The following is a 21,521-nucleotide window of genomic DNA, read 5'->3' as shown; positions in this document are numbered from 1 at the left end:
TTTCATTTTCCTCAATCATCATTGTCTTCGAAGTTTCCTTTTTCTGCTTCCGCTTTCATAGTGCTCTATCCAATGGGGAATGCATCTGGTAAAAACCATTCTATTCTGGCTCCCCTAATGGAATCCAACAGTGGCCTCCTTCAGGTTTGCAACTTTGTAGCTTACATCATCAATATTGTCCCCAAGACTCATTTCATACCTCTGTTTTGGAATTGGACACTGTGATGCTCTGATATTATTATTGCTTTCTCCCCTTTCTTGCTGGATTTGATTCTATTTTAACATCCTTTTGTATGCGCCACTGCCTGGTACTTAGTCCATTCCTCAGCCTATCCCACCCCACACTGGCAGCCCACTGATCTATGGTGAGAGGGCTCACCTTCTCCCCATGAGATAGATGCCCTATCCCGAGGGGTTGGCTCTGTTACAGGTTCTTTTCTCTATGAGTGATCTATTCCAGATTAAGGAGAAGTAGGGTTGGTACTCTGAGAACCACACCAAATTCAATGAAGGCTTTAAATCACTCATTCTACAGTATGATCTGTCTTTATCAGATGTGCATATCATTCTTGCTACTTGTTGCACCCTAGATGAAATGAAGCATATCTGGGACTTGGCCATAGAAGTAGCAGATGAGAAAGCCCTTGGTGGCACATGGGCAGGCGTTCCTGGCGCTACTGCTCTCCTGGTACAAGAACCTGGATGCGATTATGGAAATGAGAGCTGCTGGAGGCAAAGAAACCACATTTCCAAGCCATGGGGAGAGGCATTAGGAGGCGAGTGCATTACAGCTAACTTGGGTAAGTTACCCAAGGTAAAGAGGACAATCCTGCTTTCTTCCTGTCCAGACTAGTAGAAGCTATGAAACAATCTACAAATGTCGACCCTGACACTGATGAGGGGCAGCTGGCTTAAGGGGCAATTTTATAGGACAGTCAGAGTCAGCCCCAGATATCAGGTGGAAACTGCAAAAGCTCAATCTAGCACCCCAGACTCCAACTAAGCAATGACTAGATGCTGCTTTTAAGGTGTTTCACAATGGGGACCAGTTAAAGGACACACGTGTGAGAGACTGCTTGTAGCCATTCTCACTTCTTTGACCAGTGGGCAGAAGCTGAGGGGCTCTTGCCCTGACTGTAGAGGGTTTGGGCATTGGTCATGGGATTGTCCTTCTAAGGAAGGACCGCCCTCATCTCCCTGCCCAGCCTATGGATAACAGGGACACTGAAAATGTCAGTGTCCCTCCTGGCACAGACCCCGGTGACCCAAGAGGCATCCTGCTCTCTTCCAGTCTTCTGAAGACTCGAAAAAGGGGTGCTCTAGGGCTGGCTTGCTCCCTGTTTCCATCACAATGGCTGAACTCAAGGTTAATCTTGAGGTGGAAGGTAAGTGGACTATGTTTCTCAAAAGGGGACCTACTTTTTCTGCCCTTCCTTCACACAATGGTCCTACATTGCCTTTGCAGCATCAGGTAATTGAGAGAAGGGCTGAGATACCTAGGTAGGAATACCCTAGCTGGTGTCCATGAGGACAGACTATCACAGCATACATTTCTGGCCATCCCTTCTTCACTATGTCCTTTATTAGGAAGAGACATAATGGAGAAACCAAGTTCTAAATTTTCCCTTAGCTTTGTTTACATAGAAGAACACAGAACTATTAAATAGTCATAAAACCACTCTTTAATCAAGGGAAAAGGGGATGAGGGCTACTTGGCCTCTTATGCAGAGATGCGCCTTGTGCAGAGTCTAAAAGAACACTGCTTCGCTCTGCTCCCTGATCCCCCTGGGAGTGCCACCACGCTAGATGAGGACTCCCCAGAACAAAGGAAATTGGGGAACTTATATACCATTTGGGAAGATCTAGGGGCTGGGAGAGATGACTGACATTATATGGTCAGGATACAATCAAGCTTGAGAAAGGAATCATAGCTAGAGGCTAGGGTGTAAGGGAAAGGGGCTGCTTACACAATGGATACTAAAGGATGGTCCCTGCCCAGGTGTGTCTTCCTGGGGAGGGTCTCAGATACAATGGGGAAGACTACCTAGGACAAAAGGGTATTTAGCATTTACCCTAGGGTCCATTATTCAGTCTGCAACTGCTAGCCTGAGATTCCCTTCAGGGTGGATTCTCACAGGAACCAGGAACAAGCACAATCTTTGGGGGTCTCCAACCTACAAACTATTTCTAAACTTGGGGTTCATCATACCTCTCTAAGCCACATGTCAACATCTTGTTAGGCCCGGAAAGGTATCCCAATAAAAGAGTCTTGAGCCAACAATGCAATATGCAAAGGGACTTTATTGTCTAGCTCGAGCTAGGGTCTCTCCCGAAAATTTAGTGAGGGACCCAGAGCTGTGCCTGGGCTTGAGTTTTTATGGAGTGGTAGTCAGAATGGAACAGGGTAGAGGAATGTCTTTAGGTTGGGAAATCCTGCAGATAAAGAGTATTCTTGTATATAAAGGGAATATCTACAGGGAGGAGATCCTGGGGAGAAGGGGAAGGTCTGCAAGGTAGATGAGGTCAGTCCTAGGAGACTGGAGGTCGGCAAGGTTTGGGATTCCTGTGGATAATACTATTTCACCATAATGTCATATAAGGGCCGGGCCCATAATGTCATACAGGGGTCAGGATTTTTAATTCTGACTTTTTCTAGGTTCCACAATCTCAACTCAAAGTTCCCTAGACACTCCTTTGCAAAGACCTCCCACTATCTCATCAGAAATTTGGGAGAAAGTACCTTCTATTGTTTGGGATCTAGGTGTGCCAGGAAGAGCTACTCAGTCACCCCTTAACTCTCCCCTCCTGCCTGTGAAAAAAATTCAATGGGACTTAGCCTATGGTCCAAGACTTTGGGCATATTGATGAAGCAATAATTTCTGGGCACCCCATTGTTCATAACCCATATACAATCCTAACTCAGATTCCAGGAAACTCAGGGGTTTTCTGTGATTGACTTGAAAGTGTGGAACCTAGAAAGATTCAGAATTAAAAATCCTGACCCCTGTATGACATTATGGGCCCGACCCTTATATGACATTATGGTGAAATAGAATTATCCACTGGAATCCCAACCTTGCAGACCCCCAGTCTCCAGGGACTGACCTTATCTACCTCCATTCTCCAGGAACTGACCTTATCTAACCTGAAGACCTTCCCCTTCTCCCCTTGATCTCTTCTCTTCAGGAATTCACCTTATCTACCTTAGGACATTCCCCTTATCTACAAGATTTCCTAACCTAAGGACATTCCTCTACCCTGTTCCATTCTGAAGACTGCCCCATAAAAACTCTAGCCCAGGCACAGCTCAGGGTCCCTCACTAACTTTCCATGAGAGACCCTAGCTCAAGCTAGACAATAAAGTCCCTTTGCATATTGCATTGTTGGCTCAAGACTCATTTATTGGGATTCTTCTCTGGGCATAACATATGGGGGCTCGCCTGGGATCCCACAAAAATAATTGAGTTCTGACCAGCAGTGGGACTAATTGGGAATTCCCCTAAGATCCTTGCTGGCGAGGCTGCTCGGGTCTGGTAGGCTCCAATCCACGGCTTGTGCCAGGGACCAGGGAAGAGGTCTTGGAGGTTCGTGGTGTAAGGCTAAATAAGGTTTGCCCTATGCCGAGCCAGAACACAGACAGACCCTCTGAAAACATTCCTGATAAAGCTGAAGGGAGAGGGGAGCTCTGCCAGAGGGTCTTGTAGGTTCATGGGGTAAGGAAAAGCCTATTGCCAAACCAAAAACCCTAACAAGCTCTCCAAGCACGTTCCCTTCGAAGGAAAAGAGAGGAGCTCTGCCAGGCACGGGTGTCTCGATTGGGGAGGGGGGGAGAGACCTACAACTTGACTGGCCAGAAATTTAAAAGGTACCTTGTGGGGCTGGAGTCCCCACTATAAGCTTTGCCCGGGGAAAAGGTCCCCCGAGATTTGAAAAGGAACTTTCCGGTGTTGGAGGCCCCGGACCAGGGTGTTGGAGGTCCCCGGACAGGTACCTGGTGGGGTTGGAACCCCAGCTTGGTGGGTCGAGAGACCCCCGGCAAGTTGAAATTATACCAGTGGACACACTGGGAAAGAAGGCAGGTGGAAGGGTGAGTGATTGTCTTGATTGTCTTTTGTCCTAATTGTCTAGTTTGCTTTGGATCATTTTGTCTGCTTCTGTGTTTATTGTCTGTCAGCATTTTTGTATACTTTGTGTTTACTGTTTGTGTGCAGGCACTGCTAACTTCATTCCTTCTATAGGCAGTTATGGGACAAGGAGAATCCACTCCGCTTTCTCTCATGACTTCCCATTTTTCCATTTTTAAAGCCAGAGCCTATAGTTTGTCCATGTCAGTCAAAAAGGGCAGCTGGGTAGCTCAGTGGAGTGAGAGTCAGGCCTAGAGATGGGAGGTCCTAGGTTCAAACCCAGCTTCAGCCACTTCCCAGCTGTGTGTCCCTGGGCAAGTCACTTGACCCCCATTGCCCACCCTTACCAGTCTTCCACCTATGAGAAAAAATACACCGAAGTACAAGGATTTAAAAAAAAAAAAAAAAAAGGGCAAACTTAAAACTTTCTGCTCTGCAGATTGGCCGGCTCTCAGCCTGGGGTGGCCGAGAGAAGGGACCCTGGACCTGAGAATGATCTCCAAAGTCAGGGCTGAAATCTTAAATTCAAGTTTATGACCAGCTCACCTCCAAACTCCCACTGGGAGCAGATAGAAATTTTGTCACTGCAAATATTTCTTTTTAATCATGGATCCTAAAGCAATAAATGATTCTTGAGCCAACAATGCAATATGCAAAGGGACTTTATTGTCTAGCTCGAGCTAGGGTCTCTCAGGAAAAGTTAGTGAGGGACCCAGAGCTGTGCCTAGGCTTGAGTTTTTATGTAGTAGTCAGAATGGAACTGGGTAGAGGAATGTCCTTTAGGAAATCTTGTAGATAAGGGGAATGTCCTAAGGTATTCTTGTAGATAAGGGGAATATCTGCAGGAAGGAGATCCTGGGGAGAAGGAGAAGGTCTGCAAGGTAGATAAGGTCAGTCCTGGGAGACTGGAGGTCTGCAAGGTTGGGATTCCTGTGGATAATTCTATTTCACCATAATATCATATAAAGGACAGGCCCATAATGTCATACAGGGGTCAGGATTTTTAATTCTGACTCTTTCTAGGTTCCAACATTCCCCACTTCTGGAGTTGCATCATAAAGAAATCATTCTTAAATGTCATTACAATTGGACAGTATTGGGGAGATAGCTTAGTACTGTTGCCAGAAGGACCATAAGCTATACAGTGTTGATAGGATCTATGACAAAGGTCACTAGTCCATCAGAGTGGAAGCAAAAGAATTTTCCTGCCTATAGTTTGCCTGAAAACCTTTTCACTATGGGAGTACAATGTTCTATGCTGTCTCCAGGGCACAATGTCCCACAAGGTCCCGTGCTCTCTCCTCTCCCCCCCCCCCCACTTCTAAATATCTAAGGGAAGAGGGCTGATGGTTTCAATCTTCTGTAGCTTCTTCAAGCTGATAAGGAGTGCTGTATCTCTGAGAGGGGGAGCAGGAGGAGGAGGAGCTGTGGGCACAGGGTCTTCAGGGGTGTCTCTGCAGCAAATGCCAGGGTCCTGAAGGCTTGGAGAACAGGGACTATTTCCCCAGACTGGCAGACTTGTCACAAGGGGGAGCATCCATCCCTAAGGTAGAAGGATAGAACCTAGGCCTGGGGCAAAAACTTGGACACCAGATACAAAGAGAGAAAATTAGCAAGATAGAAACTGATATTAAACACTAACATTTGGGTATCTTAGCCAACAGATTTTATCCCTAGAAATCATCCTCTGACAGGAATTGAACCTTTTAGGAAATTTGATCCCTAAGTTGTTTGCAGAGTTGTCATGTGATGTTTCTATTAAAGAATATTCTTTTGCAAAGCCCACATTAATATGGCATCTATAACTACTTGAATAACAACACTTTATAGATAAATTTCTTTATCCCAGATTCTGGAGGAAATCCAGAAAGCCCTGGGTTATTTTCAGGGTCAAGATCCAAACTTCAGTTGTGGTAAGTTAAGGCTGCAAGCTATAAGTCATCTATCACTAAACTTCACCTACTTCTCTAAGTATGTTCCCTAACAATTTGATAAATTTCAATTATTGACCTTGTTAACTTAGAAAAAACGCAGAACTATTAAATAGTCATAAAACCACTCTTTAATCAAGGGAAAAGGGGATGAGGGCTACTTGGCCTCTTATGCAGAGATGCGCCTTGTGCAGCATCCACGAATTTGAACACTGCTTTGCTCTGCTCCCTGATCCCCCTGGGAGTGCCACCGCGCTAGATGAGGACTCCCCAGAACAAAGGAAATTGGGGAACTTATATACCATTTGGGAAGATCTAGGGGCTGGGAAAGATGATTGACATTATACTGACAGGATACAATCAAGCTAGAGAAAGGGATCATAGCTAGAGGCTAGGGTGTAGGGGAAGGGGCTGCTTACACCGTGGATACTAAAGGATGGTCCCTGCCCAGGTAGTCTTCCGGGAAGGGTCTTTGATACAATGGGGAAGACTACCTAGGACAAAAGGGTATTTAGCATTTACCCTAGGGTCCATTATTCAGTCTGCAACTGCCAGCCTGAGATTCCCTTCAGGGTGGATTCTCATGGGAACAGGGAACAAGCACAATCTTTGGGGGTCTCCAACCTACAAGCTCTTTCTAAACTTGGGGTTCATCATACCTCACTAAGCTAAAAGTTTGGGAACTCTAGATTCCATGTCAACAACCTAATAGGTTGTTTGGGGAGATGGAAACATTAATTTACAACTTGCATTAAGTGCTGATTATGGGAACTTTCTCCAAAAAGGGAAGGCAGAGGGGGAAAACATGTCCTCATGTCCCAAGGGACACATAATGAGGGGCTCCATGTACAGGCCAAAGCTGTCACTGGTTCATGCCATCTTTGTGTCACTCAAGGATTAGTAGCCTAGATATCTGGTCAGAAGAGGTCCAGTCCAGGTTGAGCCCTAGAATTGTCTCTCTAACCATCACAGAACATTCTCTGTCTTTTGCAATATATTGGATCCCAGAAGCCTTCTCCTTCCTTGAAGACAAGTCTTTCCCATTACAGCTCAGAGAAATTCTGCTAAGCAGCAGTCTGGAAACAATTTCCATACCTTCAAACAAGCCTTTCACATCCCTACCAGGCTGATCACTCAGTTATTCTTACATATTTTGGCAATAATTAACATATCACACTTTAGTCACAAAACCTGAATTAAGGAACTGAGTAGCTCCACAGTAAATATAAATCAGGGCTGTTATCGTCTCCTGTACCTGGATCATCTGAAAGACTAAGACAAGCCAGACAGGAATCTCTTCAGTGTAACTTTTCAAGAGAATTCCAGAATCATTTGTGATTTTTCCAACACCATATACACTAATTTTAGAAATTATTCCTAGGTCAAGGTGTTAGGGTTCAAATGGGTGGCCACCAGAGGAACACACGAGACAATGCAATCAAGCAGGAGAAAGCTTTATTGCCAGTGCACGCTGGGGGAACTCAGCAAGAGAATCCCAAGTGATGCATTCAAAAGGGGGAATATATATGTTTCGAGGGCTAGGGTTTAGGCGTCTATATCTTAGGGTTTACTTAACAGCTAGACAGTGGGAGTAGGGATGTGTCCAGGTGCCACAGGATATAACTCTTAATCTTCAAGGCTGTCTTGTCTAGGGAGGAATGGTGACCCTGGGACTGTGAGCTCTAGATAACCGTCCCGCTTGGCAGAGCATGACGTTGTAAAACCCCCCTGCTCAACAGGGTATGATAATGTCAAGCTGCTAATTATGGATGTTTTAAAACCCCCATGCTCAACAGGATGTTGTTAGGTTGTTGGTTGAGTCTCTGTTTTTCGGCTATAACATTCCCCCCTTTTCATTTTGCTCACTGAGGAATCCTCCTCAGGACCAGGCCCTCGTTGGGGTCTGGGTCAGTAGCTAGGGGTTGATATTGCAGTTGCAGGACCATGAGCTGGACTGTATTTATCCGGTCATGAATGAACCGGACAAAGCGGTTAAGAATGCAGGGGCCAAGTGTTAGCAACAGGAGGATAATCAAAAGGGGTCCTAATATAGTGGAAATGAGGGTCGTAAGCCAAGGTGACCGATTGAACAGCTGCTGATACTATGATGAGGAAGAGCGGAGGGATTTGTCCCTGGCATCTAAACTGCGTCTGAGCTCCTAAAGGGATTCCCTCACTACTCCAGTGTGGTCGGTATAAAAACAACATTCTTCATGGAGGGCCACGCAGAGACCCCCCTCTTTCAAGAAAAGGAGGTCGAGGCCGTGCTGGTTTTGTAAAACCACTTCTGAAAGGGAAGTGAGGGATTGTTCCAGGGCCTGAATGGATTTCTCAATCCTCTGCAAGTCCTCATCTACTGCATTCTGAAGGACCTGGAGGTCTGTCTGATGTGTCACGAAGGCCGCCACCCTGGTACCGACCCCTGTTAATCCAAAGATTGTTGCAAGCGTGATGGCAGTGATGGGCTCCCACTGGAATCTGCTGGTAGCTTTTTGTGACCAAAAAGCCAGGAACTTCTCCCCGGGGTGATATATAACTCTGGGGAAAATCATGACCAGGATGCAGACTTCCCTGTTATGGAGCAGAACCGAAACTGTGCAAGCCCACCGGGCCCCCGCAGGGGGAAGGTACCAAGTGGGGGATCCTGATGCCTGAGCTTAGCTATCACTCTGAGGGGGGATGCAGTGAGGCATTGAGGAGATAACAGTAGGACTGCCAATGCATCTACCTCTCCCAGAGAGGGACTGAAGAGTCAGGCCAACCTTCTGATCTGTCCAATTACAGGTGTCTGGGCTGACTGCGGTGGAACTATCATAAGTGGCATTTAGGGCGATGGCGTCATAATAAGGGGGGTGAGCGTCCAGACAAAGCCAACAAGTGACTGTCATGTTAGGAAATGTCTGGTTCAGGGCTGCATATGCAGCATCCAGGAGAGGCCACAATGGTATCCAATTGTCAATAGGAGAATGAAGGGGGGGCACTGAGGCAACCTGGACAGGTGTTGGGGAAGGGGGAATAGAAGGCCTAGAAGGCTTGGTAACTGTAACATCTACGGGTTTAGCTGGCTTAACCGGTTCCCGGAATGGTTGCAAAACTAAGTTAGGCCCCACCCCCAGTGAAGGAGGGGTTACCGGTTCCTTCTTAATCAGGATGAGTCCTCCTGGGTCGGAACCGGCCTGTATGCCCTGAGGCCCCAAGTTTTTCCCAGAACCCAAGACTGATCCTGAGGATGGAGGACAGTGAGGTTAAGAAACCTACAGGTACTGCCACTTTCACAATGCCTGCACGATGGCCTGGTCCCATGTTCGAGGGAATTACACTTCTGGGTTCACAACCCGGTGGAGACCACCTCAAAAGCAGGGAGCCATCCTGAACAGTGGTTGCCCACCCAGTGGCCAAGGTCTCACAGCCCCAATACCCACAATAAAAGTGATTAGGGTAATTACAATAGGACTGACTGGGGGGGGCGGGGCTGAAGCAGGGCAGAGGTACCAATCAAAAAGTACAAAGGACTTAACACCGGGCCCATTACATCAGACAGAGGGGATGACCTGACAAGGAGCACCGGGGTAACAATAGACACAACAGCATCTGAGGCCTCTCCATTACTAAGTGACCATTTCCACGGTTGATGGGGGTTATGGAGAAGACTACGGGGTAGCCAACCCCAACAGGGCTGAAGAAGAAGAGGGAAGGCAAAAGAGAAAATCATAATGCCCGGGAGGGAGGTCATGGGGGGACTTTTGGGGGTTGGGTAGAGTCCTGGGGCCTGCATTGTGACAGCCGAAGCTTCAAGGGGTTGTCTGGACGGCTATGAATGATCCAGGTGTCAGGCTCAGGATCCAGAGGTTCTGCCGGTCGTACGTGGGAATGGTGGACCCAAGGACTGATCCCATTGACCTTGAGTGCTGAGGGAGTCACGAATATGACAACAAATGGTCCCTTCCAGCGAGGTTGGAGAACCCGCTTCTGATGTCTTTTGACCCAAACCCAGTCTCCTGGCTTATAAGAGTGAGGATCATGCGGGGGAGGCTGGAACCGGGCTTGCAAGCGGGGCCAAAGATCCTGCTGCAGCTGGGAGAGAAAAAGAATAAAATCATGCAATTGGGGGGCTTAGTTAGCATCCGGGGAAGGGACGGAAGAGAGAATAGGGGACAGAGAACCATACAGTATTTCATAAGGTGATAGGGACAAAGGTCCTGGCGTGTTCCAGGCTTTGAAGAGGGCCAGGGGCAGAAGTGTCACCCAATTACCGCCAGACTCAAGGACCATCTTAGTTAAAGTTTCTTTTAGGGTCCGATTCATGCGTTCCACCTGACCTGAACTCTGGGGGCTATACTCACAGTGAAACTTCCACGTAACTCCCAGGGACTTAGCCAGGGACTGAATGACTTTGGACACAAAAGCAGGCCCATTATCTGACCCTAAAGAGGCAGGCATCCTGAATCTAGGAATAATCTCTTCGAGGAGTTTCTTGGCCACCACCTGAGCTGTCTCTGTCTTGGTGTGAAAAGTCTCCGGCCAGCCTGAAAAGGTGTCCACAAAAACCAACAGATATCGGTAACCACATTTCCCAGGTTTGACTTCCGTGAAATCAATTTCCCAATGTTCACAGGGGCTAGTGCCCTGTTGCCTAGTGCCAGGATGAGCGTCTTCCTTGGTGGCACAGGTCAGCTGACAGGTGGTGCACTTCCATGTTAGCGTGTCCAGAAATCTGCTGGAGCCACGAAACCGAAGGCGCCCTTTTTGGAGCAAAATCCGTAGTTTGGTAGCTCCCATGTGGGTGAGGTGGTGCAGGTGGGTGGTAAGAAGTTGGCCTGTTGTCTGGATCTTTATAAATTGTGCCAGAGAGATGCCCCGATTTAGCCCAGACCCATTCCAAGTCAGCTGGAGAATATTGAGGTGGGTCTGATGGAGGAGCAGGGATGCAGGTGTCAGGAACACCGGGCTGTGACAACTCTGTGGCTAGTACTAGCTCATACAGAGGGGCATGGAGTGCCGCATCCCTGGCCGCTTCATCTGCCAAGCGGTTTCCAGTCGCCTCTAGAGAGGTCCCCAGCTGATGTCCGGGGGTATGCACTACAGCAACTGCTCGGGGTTCCCAAACAGCCGCCAAGAGCTCCTGGATGTCCTGGAGGTGGGACACTGGCTTCCCGGTTGAAGTTACATAGCCACGCTCCCCCTATAGATGGGGACATGAACGTGCAGGGTGGCAAAGGCATACCGACTATCAGTGTAAACTGTTAGCTGCTTCCCCTTGGCTAACCGCAGGGCCATAGCCAAGGCAATCAGTTCAGCTCGCTGGGCAGAAGTCCCAGCCGGGAGGGAGGCACCCCACAAAACCTCCCCAGCAGCGTTCACAACTGCAGCTCCTGCTCATCGGCCGGCCAGGGTGATGAAGCTGTTGCCATCAGTAAAGAGGATGAAGTCGGAATTCTGAAGAGGCACGTCCTTCAAATCAGGTCAGGCAGAGATGGATTCCACAAGTACCTCTTGGCAAGAGTGCACTGGGCCAGTCTCATCACCTGTAGGCAGGAGGGTGGCAGGATTCAATGTAGCCACTACCCTGAAGGAGAGGCGGCTCCCGTCCAGGAGCAAGGACTGGTAGTGAGCAAGGTGGGTGTGAGAGATCCAACGGGATGATGGCTGCCAGAGGATGCTCTCAACCGCATGTGAGGTGGCCACAAGTAAGGGGTGGCCATGAGTCAGTTTGTCAGCATCCTTGACCAATAAGGCAATTCCGGCTATAATCCAGAGGCAGACTGGCCACCCTGCAGCTACTGGGTCAAGGCGCTTGGACAGATACGCCACCGGGTGGTCCCAGGGCCCCAGCTTCTGAGTTAGGACCCCCTTGGCTATGCCACCTGTCTCTGCTACAAAGAGTTGGAATGGCTTGTCTGGGTCAGGGAGAGCCAAGGCAGGGGCTTCAAGCATGGCAGTTTGGAGTTGCCAAAAGGCCGTGTCCATTTCTGGGGTCCACGCCCAGGAGGGAGACTCCCGAGTAGCCTCGTACAGGGGTTTTGCTAATGAGGCAAACCCCGGTGTCCACAGTCGACAATATCCTACTGACCCCAAGAATTCCCGTACCTGTCGGGGGGGTTGATGGAACAGGGATGGAAAGGATGGTCTGAGTCATTTGTGGAGTGAGCCACCACAGTCCGTCCAGCAAGCGGTACCCTAAAAAGGAAACCTCCGTCCGGGCAATGTGAGCCTTTTTGGCACTCACCCTGTAACCTGCCGCATCCAAGCAGCGGAGCAGGTTTCCAGTTGATTTTTTGCACAAGTCCTTAGTTAGGGTAGCAATTAGAAGATCATCTACATACTGTAAAAGAGTAACCTCAGGGTTTTCCTCACAAAATGGTCGCAGGTCCCGGGCCAGGGCCTCGCTAAACAAGGACGGGCTGAGTTTCAGGCCTTGGGGCAGCCGCCTCCAAGTGAGTTGTATAGAAGATTGCGTATCAAGAAAAAACCACTCGAATGCAAAGATGGGCTGGCTGACTGGCATGAGGGGCAGGGTGAAAAAAGCATCCTTAAGGTCCAGAGTAGTATACCACTTTAAGGAGGGGTGGACGTTACTCAGAAATGTATATTCGGAACAGTGGGGTGAATGTCCTCAATACGCTTGTTAACCTCCCGGAGGTCTTGCACTGGTCTGTAGTCCGCCCCCCCTGGTTTCCTGACAGGTAACAAGGGAGTATTCCAGGGGGATTGACAGGTTGTCAAAATCCCGGCTTTTAAGAGGCGAGTAATATGGGGTTGAATGCCTCTACGCGCCTCCAGGGACATGGAATACTGCTTGACTCGCACTGGCATGGCCCCACTCTTGAGAGTAATCACAATAGAGACTTGGTTAACAGCAAGACTTACTCCGGATCGCTCTACCCAGACATTGGGAAATTTGTCGACCCAGGGGAGGATGTGGGGAGGGATGTCATTAGGCGTTGGCTCCAAGAAAAGTCTATGCTCATCTTGCAGAGAGAGAGTCAAGGCATGCAGGGGGGTCCCAGAGTTATCAGTGACTATCACCCTTCCCGCAGAGAATTGAATGTGAGCCCCTATTTTATGTAGTAGATCCCTGCCAAGGAGGGGTGCAGGGCTGTCTAGAATAACCAAAAAAGAGTGAGTGACCGGTCGGGTCCCTAGGTTGACAGTACGAGAGCTGGTCCAGGGATACCGGTTGACTCAGGCCATCCCTTTTACCCAAGACATCTTAGAGGACAGTTTCCCAAGGGGGTTAGTTAAAACAGAGTGTTCCACTCCCGTGTCCACTAACTTAGGGAGTGGTTTCCCCTCTATATCTGCCGTTACCAAGGACTCAGTGAGGGGGCCCAAGGCCCGTCCCCTTCAGTCATCTTCTGTGAGGGTAAGGGCTGGCGAGGGCCGGTCACGCCACGGAGGCCTGCACATCCCCCCCTCCCCCTGCTGTTCCCTCCTGCAACCTAGGACACTGACGCTTCCAATGGTTTGGGTCTCTGCAAAGGAAACAGGTCCCTGGGGCTCTAGAATGTGTCTGGGGATGATCTGCTGGGCTGGGTTGCACAAGAGCAGCCAGGATCTTAGCTGTCTGTTGCTGGTACTTTAGAAGCTGCTTTCTGGACCTGTCCCCCCTATTCTGTGATTCTTCCTGCCTTCTTCTGTCCGCTCCTCCTCTTGTTTGTGCTGCTTTTGGCGCTCAAGATCCTCCCTCCTGAACCGCTCCACCCTTTCCTCTGGGGTTTCCCAAGAGTTAAAGACTCCTGCCACCTTGAGGAGATCTGAAAGGGGCTGGTTAACAAAGCCATCCAGTTTCTGGAGTTTCCTCCGAAAGTCAGTGGCTTCCTGATTAACAAAAGCCAAAAGAACTGCAGTTTGGCTAGCTGGGGCAGCGGGATCCAGGGGGGGGAATAGATCCTGAACACCTCCTGGAGGCACTCTAGGAATGCTGGTGGGGTCTCTTCAGGTCCCTGCCTTAATCGATTCAATTTTAGTCAAATTAGTGGGTTTACAAGCTGCTGCCCTGAGCCCGGCCAAGAGAGTCTGGCAGTAATTTCGAAGACGCTCCTTACCTTCGTCAGTGGAGAAGTCCCAATCCGGGTGGTTAACAGGAAATACAGCAGCCAGGCGGTTAGGGTCCATGGTGGGCCGACCCTCATCGCCAAGAACTAATTTATGTCCTTCAGCGTAAATGCGGTCTCGCTCCTCCGAAGATGCGGAGGAGCTGCTGGCAGTTGTCCCAAGTTGGATTGTGGGTCAAAAAGACGGATTCTACCAGGTCAATAAGTTTCTGAGGTTGCTCCAAAAAAGGTGGATTTTGGTGCTTCCAGTTATAAAGATCGCTGGAGGTAAAAGGGCCAGTACTGATGAATTAGGGGACCTCCTGGGACCATAGGGCCAACCGTGCCTCCTGGGAGGGCTGTGGTCGATGATGGAGCATCAGGAATAAAGGTAGGGCGGTCCCTTTGGTCTCGCCCCCGAGTGTGGTGGGCCGGGGGAGAGGGGAAGTCCACCAGAGGGGCTACTGGTGCTGCCTTGTTACCTGCATCCTGTGGAGGCAGCTGGGGATAAAGGGTAGGCAGCTGAACTTCTGGTGCATACAGAGGAGGGGGCACCGAGGGATCTGGAGGAGGGTCATCTGGGGTGGGCAGAACGGGGGGCTCCAACCCCTTATCTGAACTGGAGCTGGGCTTTTGGAGCTGGGTGACCAGAGCCTGGGAGGGTGTGACTGTTTCCTCGCTGGTATTAGGCCCTTTCACAACCGAAGGGAGCCAGGGTTGGGGATCCAAGACCAAATCCTGCCAGGTTAAAATGTACAGCATTTGGTCTGGGTGTCCTTCCTGACCCTGGAGCAAAACTCGACCCCGAACTGCAGAAATAATAGACTGTTGCCATGTCTCACCACAGGGCCATCCAACCCCAAATGCAGGCCATTCCAAATTACAAAAGGTCTGCAACTTCCCCTTTTTTACTGATAAACCTAAGGCATGCGCACAGGTTTTGAAATCTGAATAATGACTTAGGACCAAGTCCAGGGGGGTTGATTGACTCTGGCCCATCTTTGACCAATCAAAAAGACACAGACAAAGGACAACACAAAAGACAGACAGACAGAATGAAAAACAAAAGATTCTCTTTGTGGATCCAAACAAAGTTTGAATCAGGGATGGAGCCTGCTTGAGGCTCCACCCTGCTCTCCCTGGCGTCTTCCCAAAAAGACCCAGTGCTCCGCTTCCCTGCCTGTGACGCGTCTGTCACGGGACTGTTCTGGGATTTAATTCCACCAGGGATTCTGAACCCTGGCTTTCTGGAACTGTTTCCCCCAGGAAATCAAACCCTGACCTTCCCTCCCTCTCTCACCGAGGGAGCTGCTCAAGGGGACTCCAACCCCTTAAAGTTATGTATCCCCTATCCCCGTATTCCCCATCTCCAAGGTTTCCAACCACTTCCTTCCCTCCTTCTATCCGACTCGCTTCCCGGTTTTCCCGATCTGGCTCCTCTCGGAGGTCAGAAAATGCGGCATAAACTGGTCCCAATCAGAAACAGGTGGAAATTCAGGCACAAAGGTGGGGGGGAGGGTCCCCCCACCTCGTCCTAGAACGGGGCAGACCTCGAGGTTTGTCGTAGGACATCTCCTATAAATCCGAAGAAGGAATCATCCACTTAGCCCTATGCCTATCGAGAGTCCTCAGTTTCCCCATCAAATACACACGTCATATACCATTCACACACCATTCACTGCTCACCTCTGGAAGTCGCCACGAAGGATGTGTCCAGGTGCCACAGGATATAACTCTTAATCTTCAAGGCTGTCTTGTCTAGGGAGGAATGGTGACCCTGGGACTGTGAGCTCTAGATAACCGTCCCGCTTGGCAGAGCATGACGTTGTAAACCCCACCTACTCAATAGGGTATGATACTGTCAAGCTGCTAATTATGGATGTTGTAAAACCTCCCCTGCTCAACAGGATGTTGTTAGGCTGTTAAGAGTTTCTGTTTTTTGGCTACAACAAAGGATCCAATTATAAGAGTAGAACATCTATGTATTCTCTTTCAGCTCACTATCTGTTCTCTTTCTTGTCTCCTCTCTCCTTCTGCCTCTCTCTTTTCCCTCAAACCCTCTGCTTAAAAGCAGAGCACAACTTCTATTTACCCATAAGGGATCTGCATATTCAGGATATTCAAGTCTCTCTTTCTGTGGTATTCCAATACAACATACCTCTTCACTTTCTCTAACTCTTTGTAACTATCACAAAAATAAACATACCATTTGGTATCCCTTCAAATGCTAATCAATAACTCCCAAGAATTGAAACACATCAATTATAAGATTCAGTTCATAGTACAAATTGGTAAACTGAGGTAACCACTGAGGAGTGAACAAAACCTAAGGTACAGTCAGGTTGACAATGAGCTTTTGCTTACATTCAAACAATACTTAAAATACATGTTTTAGCAACAATTTATGTAAAAATCATATTTAAAGGAATATCACAAATTTCCAAATACAAGATTTGAAACCTTTTAAGCACTGTAAACCTTAAAGCAAGCCTTTTGACAAGCAGGCTGCTTATCTATTTTTAAAACCAGAAAGTCAAATATAATAATAAAGTTAGTCAACTTTAATACACTGAGATGAAAAACCATTTGTGATAATTTTTTAAAACCCCCCCAAAAAACCATTTATGATCAATTTAAACACTTAAATCTATTTTTAAACCTCTTATGATGGGAGGATAGATAAGGATGGAAAACAGTCTTCTTGAGATTAACATGGGCTTTGTGCAGAGATGGCAGGGACCCTGCACCCCCCAACCCAAACAGGCAGTGGACAGGGAAACTCCCTTCTCCTGTAACAAAAGAGATACACCATTGGCCACACCTTGATAGCCTAAGCCCTGAGGATCCCAGACAGATCCTCCAATCACCGAATGCTGGAGTGCAAGGAGTCATGTCCACACTTTTGAAAAGGGGGTATGGGGGGCAACCCCTGACAGTTGCTTCACTCGTGCTGTCATGCCATGCCAGGGACGACCACCCCCCAGGGCTGCTCCACCCATGCTATCCTGCTGGCCACCAATCCCATCTTAGCAATAAATTTTTCTCACTTCTAAACTAAGCCTGGAGTCCTCTCATTCCTGAGAAGGGCCTCCCCGCCACCCCCAACCCAGGGGCTCGCCATTTGCATCTTTATAACAACTATACTGCTAAAAAATAAAAAACCCTGTTTTACAAGATATCCGTGACTTTTCCATCAACTCTTACTTGCTTGAACATCTCCTTAAACCCTCTTAAGCATACAATTAAAATATACTCATCTTTAAACTCTTTTAGATCTTACTTATGTACTGTGTTGCTATATCAGTTCCTAAGTATCAAAGTGGAACAATTAAAAGTATTTCTCTCTTTCCTTCCTGTTTGCTTGTGAGCAATTTACCCTAAGGCTGCCTGGCTTGATTTAGGTTTTTATGACTTAAATCTTGTCTCTTATCTCTCTTTAACAAATGAGATCACCACAATTTAAAATTTTGCATGTATCAAAGCTTTCATAATAAATTATTCTCTATGAATTTTAGTTTGAACTCCACAGCTTCTAAATAACTTCAAGTCCTTTAGTAATCTTTCAGTATGTAAACAACTGAATTGCAAAGCATTCACTCTTATTCCTTTCAAACCTCTGTTTAAAACAGGATAGAACCTCCAGTTTAGTTTCTTTTTACCTCAAAGCATTGCTACATTACTGATTTAATTTCATCGATATTACTCTGATTTACCTTTTGTTGTATCTATTTTGCACCAGAATTCACACCTATTATTTCTTTACTCTTATTTCCTCCAGCTTCTCCTTCTTTATCCTTATGTCAAACCCTATTAGATCCTGGGCTGGTCAAATTTCCCTTGTTAATTGCATACAGTTTGCACATCATATATCCTTAACCTATTCAGGTGGAAAACAATTCTCTTTATAGTGTAAATGCATACATATTTTGTATTCAGTCATCATTACTTTCCAGCAATTTGAGTCTGAATATATGTTAATCTTTAGATCACAGATTCCTTCTTATACATTGTACACATTTAAAAAACAAAAAAGCCCATCCCTTCCCTTTTGGAGTCAGTACTGTGTATTGGCTCCCAGGCAGAGGAGTGGTAAGGGTAGGCAATGGGGGTCAAGTGACTTGCCCAGGGTCACATAGCTAGGAAGTGTTTAAGGCCAGATTTGAGCCTAAGACCTCCTGTCTCTAGGCCTGGCTTCCCATCCACTGAGCTACCCAGCTGCCTCCCTGTACACATTTTTAAAGACAATTCATACAACTCTTAGTCAAAACAACACTTTTTAGAAATTCCATCTGTTGCAAAATACCCAATTCTTAGTACCTGTATTATTAAAACCGATGCAGAGATTAGCCATTTAAAAAACAAAAACTTCTTGGGTGTCATGCTAGTTCTGACAGCACATACATTAAAATAACATCTCATTTGAAAAATCCCAAGTTTAAATTCTAGAATAAGCTCTCAATAATAACATTACAACTTTATCTGAATGACTTTTACATTTACAAAGTAGAAACCAAGGCTTAACAAACTTCTAACCATGATTTTTTGTGCTCAACAAAATCTGGTTAATATTTCACATTTGACTGATAAACAGTTATCACAATAAATAAAATTACATTGTACCATATCAAAAATCCTTAGCAATCTTCAACCCTTAAAATCAAATCTTAAGTGAAAAATGCTTCTAATTGTGGAGTAATACCTCCCTTTTCTGCTCTGAATTTTTCTCTTTTTCGTACCTTTGGGGGCCCATCCAAAGGAAGAAAGAGGAAAAAATCATTGAACAGATACTTGCTTTTGTCCTCTGCTGAGGATTTTTGATTGTGGGAAGTTCAATCTTCAAACTCCCCCCTTTTCTTTATTTCTCTTTTTGTAATGTCCAATTTAAGAATACATAGAGACAAGACTGTGACAAAAACAACAGTAAACAGAAACATACAACTTTGTGACAAGCATGCTTTAAAAGGAAAAAATCAGTGCTTTAGGATCCATGATTAAAAAGAAATATTTGCAGTGACAAAATTTCTATTTGCTCCCAGTGGGAGTTTGGAGGTGAGCTGGTCATTAGGCTGATTGGATTTCTTAAGAAAAGAACTTTTAAATCCCCTTCCTATTCAGATTTTAAGTCTGCTGCCAAAGCAGGCACAGCCTCTTGTGTCATTTAAAATCACTTGGGACACTTGGAACTACATTTCCCGTGGTCCATTGGGTTTCCTGTTTTGGATTACATATTCAAGGTGAGGGACTGTTTTAAATAGGGGGGAAGTGACTTTGAACTTCCTCTTTAGCTACCTGAGTGCATGGGGAGAGGAAAAGGTAAATGGCTGAGGGTGAGGTTGGAATAGGTTTCTTACAGGTGCATGGTCAGTTTATCTCTATCAGCATGGCTTTTATTAAAATACTATTTTTCCTTTTGATCTCGGCCCTCATCATTTTTAATCATAACAGTTTGGCAAACCAGAAGGTCGAAATTCGAACTCTCAGTTTTCCAAATAGCCTAAGGAGAGCCATGCCTGTTTTTTGGCCGTCTCGCTCAACCTTTTTGGGCAATTTTTTTAAAAAAGGAAAGTGGCTTTCCTTGCCATGCTTTTGCTAAAAGTAACAGCACATTTTTGCCTCAGGCGGGACTCGGCCAGCCAGTCCAGCCCAAACCACCTTGGGAGGTAAGGCCAGCCGATTCTGGCTTTTGGCTTTAAAACTAAAATGCCAGTCCCCAGTGCCTGTGATCTTTGCTGATTTTACTGTTGCCTCATATCCCTGCCGGTCGTCGGTACAGACCACTGCCTCACGTTCCTGCCAACTCTGATCTCTGCCTCTTTTGCTGACTCACCGGAGCAGACCACTTCTCCAATCCTGCCGCTGGTGCTGCTGGAGTCCAGAACCCCGAACCCCAACAGCGATGCCCCCCCACAGCCCCCAACTGCTGCTTTAACTGCCACCCAGTCCTGACTTGCTGAGATCTTCAGAAACTTCTTTGGCTGCTGCTAAAGATTTGGTATTGCCCCCCCTCCCCTCCCTTGGTAATGGCCTGCATTCTAGCCCTCCATGTGTTTCTCTAAAGACCTAATTTAGGCAACCCCCACCCCCACAAGCTCTACATGTGGGATTTTCTACAGAACTGACCTAAGCTTTTCTCTACCCCGAGCCCACATGGACCTAGCAACTAGCATTTACCCTTAATGGGGCCACACGGCCTATTCAGACTTCTTGTGATTAAGAACTAAAAACTCAGGGGAAGGACTATTCATCCCCATACCTGCTCAAAACTTTGAACTGATAGCAAAGACTGATTATAAAAAAAAAAAAAAACACCTTAAACTCAGCAGAACTCAATCTTTTAAACCTTGGAACTGAATGAGTTTTATTTCTGTTTTAAAGAGACTATATCTTACTGTATTTTGCTAATTAGTTTTTTTTTTAATTTTTTTTAAACCCTTAACTTCTGTGTATTGACTTATAGGTGGAAGATTGGTAAGGGTAGGCAATGGGGGTCAAGTGACTTGCCCAGGGTCACACAGCTGGGAAGTGTCTGAGGCCGGATTTGAACCTAGGACCTCCCGTCTCTAGGCCTGGCTCTCAATCCACTGAGCTACCCAGCTGCCCCCTGCTAATTAGTTTTGTAAATTAATCTTGCTTATTTCATTGATTTTCCTGTTTCACTGAATCATTTTAAGTTAATGTAGTTTGTGGCTGCTAGATTAATTCTGTTTATGATTTTATTGTAACTCCCAAATAATGAAAAAAATATTAGAACTGGTAAGAGGTTTTGACCAGCTTGTTATCTGATACTCATTATATTTCCTAATTTATTTCAGGTTTCATTTTTACTGAAATCAACAACAATGCTATGTTCTCGTACCATTTGAAAATTACACATTTTAAAGTTATAAATCGCCTTAATTATGTTCAATTTTGGAGAGTTTGGTGCTTGCCTTGAGATTTAAATTGTAATTTTATGAGATGTCTTTTAAAAATTTACTTTAGATGCTTAGTATCCTTCTATATAAATGATAAGGTTTTTTGTATTTATTTTAAAGAATTGTTGTCTTAAAGGATAAGCTTTATATATTTTATTGTGAAGAATTGTTTTATACATATTTTTGTATATTAGTCTATGTTTTAGCCTCTTTTTTTAGAAGGGTCTAGAATTCTTGAGGATAATTTAGACCAGAAGGTTTTTTTTTTAAATATCAGGTTTTTATATGGAAGCAGTAACAGAATTTGTTGAGAAACCCTTAGCCAAGGTTTAAAAGTTGTAACAAGTATATGATTTTTTGAACACCATTGTTTATTGTTTTAAAATGTGTTATTAGAAATATGGTACTCTATTTGAATGTGCATTGTGAATCTGCTATTTTGTAAAACCCATTTTTCTCTCACAGAAAATCTCATTTTCGAGTAACAAAACCCTTCTAGTTCTAAGCTATATATATATA

The 21,521-nt window shown here is 46.2% G+C and overlaps 1 protein-coding gene across 1 annotated transcript in view; it reads right to left on the bottom strand.

The window, feature by feature from the left end:
- LOC123253803 (transcriptional regulator ATRX-like) overlaps positions 1 to 4,279 on the bottom strand; it is a 101,191-nt gene extending 96,912 nt beyond the window's left edge. Inside the window, exon 1 of the mRNA XM_044682939.1 lies at positions 3,870 to 4,279. Coding sequence (XP_044538874.1) covers positions 3,870 to 4,279 — 410 coding nt within the window. The remainder of the gene's footprint in view (positions 1 to 3,869) is intronic.
- Between the last annotated feature and the right edge of the window lie 17,242 nt (positions 4,280 to 21,521).

Source organism: Gracilinanus agilis, chromosome X, assembly GCF_016433145.1.
Source record: "Gracilinanus agilis isolate LMUSP501 chromosome X, AgileGrace, whole genome shotgun sequence".
NCBI lineage: Eukaryota > Metazoa > Chordata > Mammalia > Didelphimorphia > Didelphidae > Gracilinanus > Gracilinanus agilis.
The sequence above is the reverse complement of the archived record's forward strand: the minus strand, read 5'-3'. Positions and strand labels throughout refer to the sequence as shown.